The sequence below is a fragment of the Mastomys coucha genome, unplaced genomic scaffold (genome assembly GCF_008632895.1).
Source record: "Mastomys coucha isolate ucsf_1 unplaced genomic scaffold, UCSF_Mcou_1 pScaffold5, whole genome shotgun sequence".
Taxonomy (NCBI): Eukaryota; Metazoa; Chordata; class Mammalia; order Rodentia; family Muridae; genus Mastomys; species Mastomys coucha.
The window spans coordinates 3,708,616-3,721,745 of NW_022196911.1; the positions used below are offsets into that span (position 1 = coordinate 3,708,616).

General features: G+C 41.7%; 1 protein-coding gene across 2 annotated transcripts in view; it reads right to left on the reverse strand.

Moving 5' to 3' along the window:
• Nucleotides 1–13,130, reverse strand: part of Ipcef1 (interaction protein for cytohesin exchange factors 1) — a 74,253-nt gene that overhangs the window by 44,518 nt on the left and 16,605 nt on the right. The window contains exons 3-6 of one of the 2 annotated variants that reach the window (XM_031352760.1): nt 7,551–7,624; nt 6,124–6,195; nt 2,628–2,686; nt 526–626 (exon numbers count right to left, since the gene is read on the reverse strand). In XM_031352760.1, the coding sequence (XP_031208620.1) occupies nt 526–626; nt 2,628–2,686; nt 6,124–6,195; nt 7,551–7,624 (306 nt within the window). The remainder of the gene's footprint in view (nt 1–525; nt 627–2,627; nt 2,687–6,123; nt 6,196–7,550; nt 7,625–13,130) is intronic. The other variant, XM_031352761.1, reaches the window with a different exon arrangement.

Genomic DNA, 13,130 nt, shown 5'->3' on the forward strand with positions numbered 1-13,130 from the left:
TAGGACAGTACTTGGGCTATTCTTTGAAAACCTACCACACCAATCCACATACAATCTCACTGAGCTGACCCCAGCTGACGCCTCGTCTTCCTGATTGTTTTGCTCTGCATACTCTATAGTTAACATCACTTTAAAGTTCATTTTGCATCACTGCATCACAGGCACCTGGGCAAGGCACTTGACATTCCTTCTGACAATAAGTAGGGTATAATTAATACATGCTGCCGAATGAGCCTCTGCAGGCGTTGGCCTGCCTGCCACTCAAAGCCCTTTGCATCCCATGCATCCTCTGAGTGTGATCCAGTCCATCTGTGGGTTATTAGCAAGACTGTCATCCATCTGTGGGTTGCTATGGAGAAGGAACTAAGTCAGCGCGCTGAGTCAGCAGCCTAAGAACTGCGCTTGCTCTTTGGGAGGCCCCTTAACTTTGTCCGTTCCAAAAACTTACTGGCCAAGGTAGGTAGTCTGTGTATGATTGGAAGGAGGGAGTCCACACAAAGGATAAGTGGCCAACAGACTACTCACATCGACACGTACCACAGGAGAGGAAGTTGCGGAAGCGAACGGAGGGGGCGGCGCCTCCACAGCTATTTCAGGATCTTCCTGCTCGCTCTCACTGTAACATTCTAAACCGGAAGAAAGATGCTTCAGGTTTCGGGACTACCATCATTTACTCCATAACGAAGGAGCAAAGTTTTTTTTTTCCCCTCCCATCTTCCTATTGCAATGTCTAACTCAAAAGGCAAGCATCCAAAAAGGAAAAAATAAATAAATAAAAATTAAAAATAAAAGAAGTAGAAAGCAAAAACTCTATGGCACTACCTGTTGAAAAGAAATTCAAGGATTGGGAGAAATGAGTGGTCCCCACAGTGGCTTCTGCTGCCAGAGAGCATCCAGTATGCAAGATGGGGGCTATTATTAACTCAGAAAAACATTTAAAAAAATACCTTTAAAATGTGTGAGTAATTATAACAGAGTCATCGATGAAGATGGGAATCAGAAGGAGCCTCGGGAGCTGAGTCTCACCGATAACTCACTCCTGGCTAGTACTCAAACAGCAAGAGGGGGCACAGGGCTGAGCATGGGGGCTGAACCATAAAAATGGAGATCCCCTAGAATCTCCTGGAAGATGAAGCTTTAGAGCTTTACACACAATATCATACAAGGTCTTTAAAAAAACAGAAAAGAATAAGAATGATACTCTGCTCTGCTTATGGACAGTTATGCTATGCATAATTGTCCTCTAAGAGCACCACCTTGCAGTGGAAACAGATACAAGACCTAGGGCCAAACATTAGACAGAGCTTGGGAATCTTTTGGAAGAGTTGGGGGAAGGACTGAGGGACCTGCAGGAGATATTGGTTCACAAAAAGACCAATAGAGTCAACTAACCTGGACCCCTGAAGGGGCGTGGGGGCTTTCAGACACTGAACCACCAACCAAAGAACAAGCATGGGCTGGACCTAGTCCCTTCTCCCTCCCTGCACATATGTATCAAATGTGCAACTTGGTTTTCATGCCAGTCCCCCAACAACTGGAGGGGGTGCTGTCCCTGAATCTGTTGCCTGCCTGTGGATCCTGGTCCCTTAACTAGGCCACCTTGTCTGGTCTCAGGCAGAGAGGATGTACCTAGTCTGGCAGAGACTTGATGTGCCAGGGTAAGGTGATACCTAAGGGGGACTCCCCTTTCTCAGAGGAGAAGGAGTAGTATTGGGGGGAAAATACATGAGGGGGACCAGGAGGGGGCCTGCCATCGGGATGTAAAGTTAATTAACTAATTACTTAATTAATTAATTAAAAACAGAGTCTTCTATATAGGTCCATCTTCCCCAGTTGATAACAATAAATGCTTACCTTACAGGAAAGAGAACCACAAGGTGGTTAGATGCCAGTTTCACAGCATTGTAGTGAACTCCTCTTATTGGTTCAAATTTGCTGCATTTTCATTTCCAAATCGAAGATTTTATAACTAAGCATACAAATTTCTCCTTACAGTCCCTGAGTCTCCCATAATCTAAGCACTTCCACACCAGAATCTGTCCGTGGCCCTGGCACCTGCAGCATTTATTCCCCACACTAATAGCTAAATAACATTATAAAGATCTATGTGCCTGTGACTTGTGTAGCCAAAAAGGTACAGCACGGGGGGGGGGGGGGGGGGGGGGGGGGGGGGGAGTGTGTCTCTCAGCCTGATCTTCACGTTCAGAGAACAATTTCAAGGTAACTAATGTCAACAACCAGCTGGTAGAAAGGTTAAACTGTCCTAGGAAATGGTGGGATGAAATGTATCTGACTAGACCATGACACATGAAGCCCCATGAGTAAGAACTCTGTAAGGAGGGCACTACACATTTGCATTGGCAATTGTCGGAGTATCAGTGAAGCCTGCAGCTGTTCAAGTGTGGGTGAAGTGTGAAGTCACTTCGAGCTGGCATGGGAAACCAGGCTCCATGCTGAGGCTGCATGGAGATGGTTTTCTGTCCCTTTGAGATCATTTTAAATGCCGAACTATGTTTCCCCAGGATGTCCCTATACATAGAACCTCAAGTTGTCCTTTTCTTCACCCTGATTCATTCTAGCCTAATATTCTTGCTAAAATTTCAGACATAGAAAAAAATGGAACGTACCTTCATCCTTTGTGGTGGATTCCTGGTGGGTCACAGCAAATCCAAGCTTGTTTAACCACCTAAGATTCAAATGGAAAGTAAATGTTTGAACAGTCAGCTGGGTCCCAGATCCACCTCCCCTCAGACCCTGAACCAGCCTCCTGTATCAGACTTTGAAGAAAATTCAGTCCTAATTCTATACTGAGTATTTCCTAAAGCATCATGAGTTTGAGACACGGAGACCTAATATTTTTGACTTCACAATACTTGGCTTTCCAAGGGTCTACATTATAATAGAAGTGGGGTGAGACTTTATCCAGAGGTTTAGGAGGGAAGCTAAAGAAGATATTCTAACTATATGAACAAATATATCTTCTTTAGTAATTATGTATTTTAAGCCTTTGGTCATCATAAAGCTACTGGTCATCAAATTCACCCACTTGGCCATCAAAGCAATATCTCTATACGTTTTTAAATTTATTGTCATTATAAATGTGCATTATACATGTGAAAGCCAGGAGACAGCTTTCAGGACTTGGGTCTCTGTTCCTGTAAGGGGCTTCTAGATGTACTAAACAAAAATTTAAAGCATATTTTCTGTATCAGATAAAATATAATATATTTCATGGTTTGCTTTAAGAAGACCAACAGTTTTCAGTTTATATCTCCCCAAAAGTTGTATTTAGCCAGAGAGTTGAGTGACTGAGATCTGAAATCACTACCCACCCACCCACCCCCACTTCTTCCCTACCCACCAAGTCATTTCCAGATCTATTATTGACTAGTTTAAAACAGGTTCCATCAAGAGAAAAGGAAGAGTTTCAGGTGTCATTAAAAATAAATCTCTAGGTATCATCTACATAATCTTGTAGGAGAAAGGGCAATCTTGGTGGTCCTTGTTGGCTATTAGAAATAATCTGTTAAAACTAACAAAACCCAGTAATGGCTGTGATGATTAGCTTTACAAAGTTGACACAACCTGGAATCACCAGGGCAGAGCATCTCACTGAGGGCATTGCCTACATCAGGTTGGGCTTGTCTCTGGGGCATCGTCTTGATTGTTATTGATGTAGGAGCACCCATCCCATAGTGGGAAACATCATTCCCCTAGCCATGACCTGTATAAGAATGAGGAACACTAGCTAAGCATAAGACAGCAAGCAAGCAAGGGTCCAGGTACTTATTCTCTCTGCTCTTAACTGCAGGTATGACACTTGAAGCCTCTTCCCAACAATAATGGACTACAACCTAGAATTTTAAGTGTAATAAAACCATTTCTTCCCTACATTGCTTTTTTGTCAGGATCTTTTATGATAAAGTAGAAGTAAAACTGGGACAATGATTTTACGGTTATAAGAAATCACGTATCCAGGCGCAGACGAAGTGGGCCAGGTCATCATGAGTAGCGAAGTGAGCAATTTAAGGACTAGGATTAAAATTATCCTTTAAAGGATAAAGATAGCTGGAGAGGTTCAAAACGAGGGCCCAGGATACAAGAAATTCAAATTTCAACTTATGTCTTGTTTATTAGTTAGAAAAGGATACATTACACAGACTGGCAATAAGATTTGCCCTTGATTATGGTGACAGGTATTGAGTTACTAGTTAATAAGATAAGGGTATCTATCAATAAAATGCACATAAGACCTGCCAGCTAATAGGAATCTGCCAATTTAAAAAAAAAAAAAAAACTCTGAAGATAAAGTGTAAAGATGGAAACAAAAGCTGAGCCAGTGGGAGCCAGGAACAGGGAGCTAAGTAACCTTGATGTGTAACTTAAAGTGCCTGAAACACAATGGATCCAAATAATCTCATAAGAGTCTAACCTTCTCTTGAAAAGAAATGTATTCTGCTGTGTAGGAGTCACTCACCAGGCAACAAAACACTCCAAAGGACTATTTCTCTGGGATGCTCTCTCACCTATCCCTCGTTGAGAAGATGAAAACTACTTTGAAATAATCAGCCCCAGGAGGGGGTGGGAAAGATGCTAACAGGTAAAGCTGAAGATACATAAAGCCTAAGTGCTGTTAAAGGAGCTAACAGGGTGGGATGATGGGTAGCCCTGTCTCCCTGCCACCACAGACCAGAGCCAGAGCCATCCATGTGAACCTCACTGGTGACTCAGCTGCAAATTAGCATTCACCATCTTGGGGTTCTAAGTAAGTACTTCTAAGCAAGAGCATTACCCTCCTTTGCAGACTGTGTCATTGTAAATCAGCTGGATTGAGTCACCAGTGCCATACAGAGATAAGTGTTGACCTTTGAAGGGTATAAGCCCTTTCTTTTGATGTGCCTTCTCTCTCTCTCTCTCTCTCTCTCTCTCTCTCTCTCTCTCTCTCTCTCTCTCTCTCTCTCTCTCTCTCTCTCTCTCTCTCTCTCTCAACACAAGAGAAGCAGCTACAACTAGAAAGACTGTAGGAATAGACACTCTCTTTGTCTATCAAAGATATATTTGAAGGACACAGCTGTCAATTCCTTCCCTGATAGCTAACCATGGTTTCCCAACTTCCTGTGAGCCTCTTTGTCGTCATCTGAAGTGATGAGGTGAAGGTAAGCTAAGTGGCTATTATGAATGAAAAACCCCCTCAGCCACAGCTAGGCAATGCTGTAGGAGAGGTGACCTGAAGCAGGGGGCAGGGAGAGGTGTGTCATGAAAGGTAGCACCTATTTTATTTAGCTTTCTAAAACAAGAAGGCAAAGAGGGATTATGTATGGAAGATGAGCAAGGAACATACCATGTACAAATAAATAGCAGAATCTCAGTATAAACTCTATGAATGGAGGAATGCATCGACTATTAATGCTCAGCATTTTGGGGGGTACACTACAGATGTTTCACAGACTTTACATTATTATATGATGGAGTTCAAGATGCCAAGAACAGGCCTTTTAGGCTAGTAGGATGTCTTCGGTGCCTGAAGGCAGCACCTAACAGACAGCTTCATTCAAATGACAGCTGACACAATGCATCTTCATCTAAACTAGGAGTGATGTGGGAACTGATGTATTGACTCAACAGAGCATGCAGGAAACAAAGTGAGGGTATGTTTTAAAGTCAGATGTACCAGAAGTAGATGCTCAGGGTGATACATGAAGAAGTAGGCAATAAGTCCATGAGCCTTTTGAGGTAATCACACAGCACATGCTACAGGCTGCAGAGACTGGGTGAGGATCAGAAGGCTATGACACTGTTTCCAAGCCTCCTTGGGGTCTTTCTCCTTGGGATGTGAATGTTTATCTTAAGGTCTCCCTCCACCTACTCTCTCCTCGCCCTGGCTCCTCTGGAAGAATCTCACAGCTACTTCCTAAAACAGCCACTTGGATAAACGTACTTCCCCCAAAGGACTACAAATGCTAGAGAAGCAAGCAAGATGGTCTTACAATTGCTAAAGGAATTAACTAACAGAACAAGATGAAGTAACAAAAAAATAAACAGGACAGTAACTGATGTGAGCATTGGCTTCAAACTCTAATGTCAGACCAAAGTGAGTTCACCCTCTTAACTTCATCTACTTACACATTCATTTCCTGCAAATTCTCTGCTGCAAAGTAGAAGGTTTTGATCTGTGGGTGATTGACCTTAAATGCACTAGAAAAAAGAAAAGCACATGTATTAGTGTTTTTAAAGTAATTGTTATATTAAATGCCTATTATATAGTACTGATTTCACTTAGTAAAGTGAGAGTCAAGTTATCATGTCAGGGCTGCATTTTAGCCACTCAAGAGTTTCCATTTAAGTAATACATGTGTGTATGTGTGTATGTGTGTGTGTCTGTGTGTGTCTGTGTATGTGTCTGTGTGTATGTGTCTTTTTTTTTAACTGCTATTTAACTGTTCAGAGACACTTAAATTCAAGAGTCCCTGAGTTGTCACTCACATTATTCAAGCCAACTCTTTCAGGCAAGATATTATTTACATTCAAACAAATATACAGTGGCATTTTATTTATAGGAAAACAGTCAGGTATGCAACATCCATGCCCTCATGACTCGTCAGAAGCCATAGGTTCTGTATTGGTAAAGGAAAAGTGTGAGCTAGATATTAGTTAAAGGAAATTTATGATCCTCCCATGACAGCAAACAGAATGCTCCCACTTACCAATCACACCAGAAGGTCCAGAGAGCAGGGCCGAGTTTTGGGTCTTGGGGATTGCATACTTAGTGGCCAATCAAAAAATCAAGAGCATCAACTCAACCAATGCAGAGCAAAACACAGCTGTTACACCCATATAACAAAGAAGAAAAGCTAACACTGGATCCCAAGACAACAACTCACTGCTGATCAATGAAGAAATGTCCCTTTCCAATAATATGGGAGAAGATAGTGAAGAAAGAAGAGAAAGATGAGAGAAGACACAAAAGTAAGTCACACTCGGAGGCTCTCTTGAAATGACCATGGGATTAGAGTGCATATGAGGCTCTCCAGGCAGCTCTGAGCTGGTTCCAGATCCTGTAGGCTCTGTGCTTGTGAGCAGAACAAAAAGCACAAGCAGGTTCCTTGATTTCCATCTCTGCTCACACTTAATCTACATTGGGGTGCAGTCCCAAACTAAATGCATCAGGGCACTGAATGGTAAGGCTTGGTAGTCATAATGCCATGGGCCAAGATGATCTGCTCTTGCTCAAGGATCTGCACTTCTGTCTGCTTAGCTATTTGTTCTTTACAAGGTCAAAACCTTGACCTTGATTCCCTGGCCTTTGGGGTGGGGGAGTTAAAACCCACCCCACCCCCAGGTTTTCATATCAGAAAATGAGAAGTAAAACATTTCTATGTCTACTTTCTGTGAGCATATATGTATACAGTTCCAACTCATGAGGTTCAAAATTCCCAGACATTTGAGTTCTACCTGCACCCACTTACAAATCTCCCCATTGCTAGGTGACCTTTGAAAATGGCTAAGATCCTGGACCAGGGCCTTATAGGGGCAGGGGAAGTACAACTCACTTTTTTTTCTTGCATTCAGAGGCTCTTTCCACTGTGAAATCTGACAGGTTGACAAATCCATCTGCTTTCTCTGCCTGAAACACATAGCACACACATTAATAAATGCTGAGATCCTAGCCACTGGTGAACTGACAACAAATAAAGAGGGTATGAATGAAATAAAGTAGAATCCACAGAATGTCCACGAAGTAGACATGGACTTTGGTATGCCATTTATAGGAGAAATTAACATTCTAAAAAACATAAACAGAATATTCTCATAAGAAATGACTTGATACAGCTTAGGGATGGTCAATATACAACAGGCTCTGGCCCTGTCCCTGTCCCTGCCCCACTTCTATCCTCATGAAACCCACAAAGTTAACCCACCCACGTCCTGCTTCCTGCTGAGCCTAGAGGCAGACTTAGCATCATTTTCCCCCCACAAGTGTGGTGAGCCACAAGCACAGGAGATGAAACCTAGTTAGCAGTCTTGAGATGGTGGACAGAGCCCAGGCCTTGAAGTTGGCAAACCCACAGATACACATCTCGCTAGCTGTCAGGACATTAATGAGCCAGGATAAATGAAACACTTAGCAGATACTCAACAGGAGCGATCTTCTTCCCCAAGTCTTTAGGCGGTGTCTGATCAGAGCCACAACTTGTGAAACCCTAGTGCCATGGGTTGATTCTTATAGAAGAGAGTCCTCAGGAAAGAAAGATACTTTGGATGACATAGGAGGCATGTTGCTTTAAATCGCTGGTTCTCAACCTTCCTAATGCTGTGAGCCTTTAATACAGTTCCTTAGAGTGTGGTGACTCCTAATCATAAAATTATTTTCATTGCTACTTCATATCTGTAATTTTGCTACCGTTAGGAATCCGTATTCTATAATAATGTACATATCTATGTTTTCTGATGGTCTGAGGTAACCCCTATAAAAGGGTCGTTGGACCACAAAGGAGATGCAGCCCATAGGTTAAGAACCTCTTTGACAAGCCTAGAAAACGAACTCTTCACAGGGAGTGTAACCAAGGCTCCACCTCTCTATGAACCAGTTGACTTATAACATATGAATAAAGTTGAGATGGTCTGCAAAGAAGTTGGGTCATTTGTCATAAGTGGAGCATGGGTCTCTTTTCATACTCACTAGCATCGCTGAGCAGAGAAACACAATTTAAAAACAAAATGTAACTGAAGTGGCAGATATTAGGAGATGAATAAAACTTTACTTTTAAAAACAGAGTATTAATTTTAAAATCAGCTAGGTGTTAAATTTGTCCCAGGGTGATTTTAGTTGACTTTAGTTTTTTGTTTGTTTGTTTGTTTGGGGGTTTTTTGTTGTTGTTTTTGTCTCCTTCCAAATCACTGAGAAATCAGTTTATCCTTTCTTCAGAAAAATTAAATTGCAAAATAGTCAACTCCATTCCTAGCCTCTATCTCCTACAAGATTATATTTATCCTGGTATGCATCTCCATATTCTCCCTTATTAAAATTAAAACTCAGGATTAGTTAGAACTTCTCTCTTTAAAATATTTATACACATGTCCATACACTAAGTGTATATACAGATATATTATTTATTAACAGGCCATTTAGTCACCACATAATGGCCTCATCAATTAAAAACAAAACAAAGTATTCAAGGAATGTACGATATATGAGTTGATATTTTATATAACATATAATATTTCCTGTGATTATATGAATAAATGTAATTTTGAGAAACCCAGGTCCCATCAATTTCATTGCTAGAAATATATCCAAAACAACCAAATTCAGGTTGCTCAGGTATGTATGCACAGTCACAAAAATACCGCTCACAATAGGCAATGGACTATAACAAACTGAGATAAATCCACACAGAGAAATAGTACATATTGCCACAAACCCTGTGAAAGACTGACATATGCTGGGTGGAAAAGCCATAAAAATAGTATGTTAAGTGAAAGATTTTAGTCACAAAAGGTTACATATTATTTGATTCCATTTATATACAGTATTCAGAATAAGAAATACATAATAAAACAAAAACAAAAACAAAGCTACGTATTCAGGCCCTGGGGAGTGAAGAACTGAATAACTGCTTGAAAGGAGTAGAGTTTTGTCTTGGAAATATTGTAGAACTAGACAGAGGTTGCTGTAGAGTATTAAATGTACTAAATGTCCACTCAAGTACTGACTCCATGGTTGATCTTCTGTAAAATGGCCATATTCATAAAACATCAGTGTGATGCCAAAATATTTTCATAGAAATTCCCATAACTGATCTTGCAAAAAAAACCAATAATTTATATTAAGCATTTATTGCCACCTCCCCCTAATATATATCTCCATGTGAGTTGTTATAGATTCTATGAAGCCTCCACACTGCCTTTGCCAAGTCCCATCCGACTCTACTGTAACTGAGATGGATTCTAGTGACTGCCAACACCATCCAATCCTCTCCTGTGCCTCCTGGCTTAGCTTCTCTGATACACACTGCTGCTTACCTTGCCCCTTGTTACGCCCTCTTCTGAAGCTTTCATAGGGTCTTCTGCTATTTCTCAAGTGTCAGGGTTCCTTGGAGTTCAGTCCATAAACAACTATACCTTCTCCATTCCAGCAACTCTGGATGGGTAACTTGTGACCCTCCCATGAATTCGTATTATCATCTGGGCACAACTCGCATCCAAAATCTATAACTTGAATTAAGGTTCCATCTAGAGCCTTTGCTTAGATTTATAGTGGCCTAGTATAGGACAGTTAAGACATTCCTTTTGGTCTCCATGCAAACACATGGAAACATACATGCCACAAACACATGATGAAAAATGAATGACTATGCCAAGCCATTTGGGAACTAAGATTTTTCTCATGAGTGTGAATTTTTATTTTCTGGAGACTGGTTTGCCTGCTGAGAGAAGAGGTTGTTGTCAAAGAAGGTGGCCCACACGCTGGGATCATTTTGTATACAAGCACTAAGCCTTCTGCTTCTCCATCCTACAAGCTGTATGTGGTCCTTGCTGGAAGCTAGGCAGGTCCCAGAACCAGCCTTTAGAATGAGGAACTAAATAAGCATCCCTTTTCTTTATGAGCTACCAGGCCTCCAGGATTTTGTTATAGAAGATAAACTGAGACAGTCCTTCCCAAAATTAGTGCAGGGAAATACAAACATGTGTTATGGTTGCATCTTCCACAGATGGTTTATTCATCTATCCCTACCATGTCATGTCTGTCACCGTTAGCGTTTTGTTAAGTTACTGCAGAAGCCTCCAAAAACAGACCCCCTCTTTCTAATTCTCTCCTTCAATCCAACATAGCATCCAAATAGCAGCCACTGCAAATCTCCACATTGTGAGCATGCTTCAAGTCACTTCTCTAATTAAAACCCTGCATGGTTCCCAGTTGCTCTTCAACAAAGCCTGAGTGTCTCAGAGAGCCCGTTATGACTGAGCCCTAAAGAATCCCACAATTCCATCTTCTCCAATGTCCCTGTCTTCTACTCAACCAAAAACAAACTGGAAAATTAAAACAAAGAAAACTATGTTCTTACAGGGCTAAATTAGAGCTAACACCCAATTTTGGTCATGATGTATGCCTCTAGACAATTTAATTGACATGCCATAAGCTCATTTTATATGTCGATAATATGTAAATCAACCAAAAATGAAACACACGGGGGATGGAAAGACACTCAGTTGTTAAAAGTGCTTGCCACATAAGCATAAGGATTTAGGTTCAACCCCCAAAACCCATGTAAAAAGCTGACCACAGTGACACACAATAAGCCAAACACTAGAGAAGTGGAGGCTGAAGGATCCCTGAACCTTACAGACCAGTGTATCTATTCTGGTTTAGTGAGAGAGCCATATGAAAAAGGTAAGGTGAAGAGCCATTGAGAGACACACCCAACATTAACCTTTTAACTTCCATTTACCTGCACATGCCCTCGAGAGCACAGGCACACACACACACATACACACACACGCACACACTTGGTTTCTTTAAAAAAACAAAAAACAAAAAAACAAAAAAACACTTATGCTATGTAAACATGCTTTGTTTTCATCTCAGGTGTGAGATATGGAGCTGCTGCTTCAGATTGTCCACGGCAGCAGACTATTTGGCTCATGCATGCGGTGGCAGGGACGTGACTCTGCCAGCTGCAGAGAGTTTAATTCTGAGACCTCTTGAGAGAGAATAAATGCCAGAGCCCAGAGAGGAACTAGAAAGCTCTGAAGAAGGCGGCAAGACTATTCCTCCTGCTAATTTCTGCTGCTGCTGCTGCTGCTGCTGCTGCTGCTGCTGCTGCTGCTGCTGCTGCTGCTGCTGCTGCTGCTGCTGCTGCTGCTGGTGGTGGTGGTGGTGGTGGTGGTGGTGGTGGTGGTGGTGGTGGTGGTGATGGTGGTGGTGGAGAGAAAAGACACAAGAAGAAGTTGGAGATATCCTGACTAGACAAAGACTGGACATGCCCCAAGGAACTCAATGCTTTTACTCAGCAGGAAGTAGTTTAAAGAGACATACACCCCTTTTCCCCTCTAATCTTCTTTCTCTTCCTGCCTAGTGTTGAGGGATGGGAAAGGATTAGGGTAGAATAAGGGGGCTGGAAGGGGATAGAGGTATAAAAAGAACCCCCAAAATAGCTAAAACAAATAAGCCCCCAATAAATAAATAGATAAATAAATACACTTCTACTAATATTTGTATCGATTTAGAAGTAAATTAATAGATTTGGTGCTTGTCACTAAGGGTGACGGTCTGAACTCTATCCCTATGACCAAAAATGTGTAAGGAAAGATTAGACTCCTAAAAGTCACCTTCTGACCTCTGACACTATGACATGCCCCCAATAAACAATGTCATTTTTTTAAACTGATGAAAGATAAACTCTGTAACTTTGTTCCAGTGGGTTCAAGACTGAGGTTCTTTCAAATCGAGATCCAAGGACACTTGAGCGGAGCCACTGCATGAAGATTCCCTAGGAGCCCTCCAGGACTCGTGTGCAGCAGTTTTTTCATTATTCTGAAGACATCTCAGTCATGTTCAAAGTCACAATGGCTATGTCATTTATTTATTTAACCCCGGAAAAAATAAAACAAAACAAAAACCAACCAACCAAACAAACAAAACCTCAGAAGCAACAATCACAATGGGAAACTTTTCTTGAATGATATTTTTCTCTTCTTCCCTTCTCCTCTTTCTCCTCCTCCTCCTCACCTTCCCCCTCCTCCTCCTCTCTTCCCCCTCCTCCTCTTCCTCCTTCTCCTCCTCTTTCAGATCTGTCCCTGTCGGATCCATTAACTAAAATAACTGACTCGAATGTTATCATTCCCTTTAACTAGTCCTGACTTTTGAAAAAGTCCCCTGACAGTTGTGTAGCAGGACCTGCTAATCTCTCCAGAACCCTAATGTGATTTTTAAAAGGCTTGTCCTCGAGCCACTGTGCAAACTCACCAATCGTGAGTTCTGTGACCACACGCCTATCTTTCTTCCTACAGATCAGCCCATCCACTTTCCCCAGCACCTCTGACATTTCCCATCACATCACAGCAGTGTATTGCTGAGCAGTTGCTCTAACAAGACAGAAACAAAGTCTTACCTGTGTCAAAACTGGTGG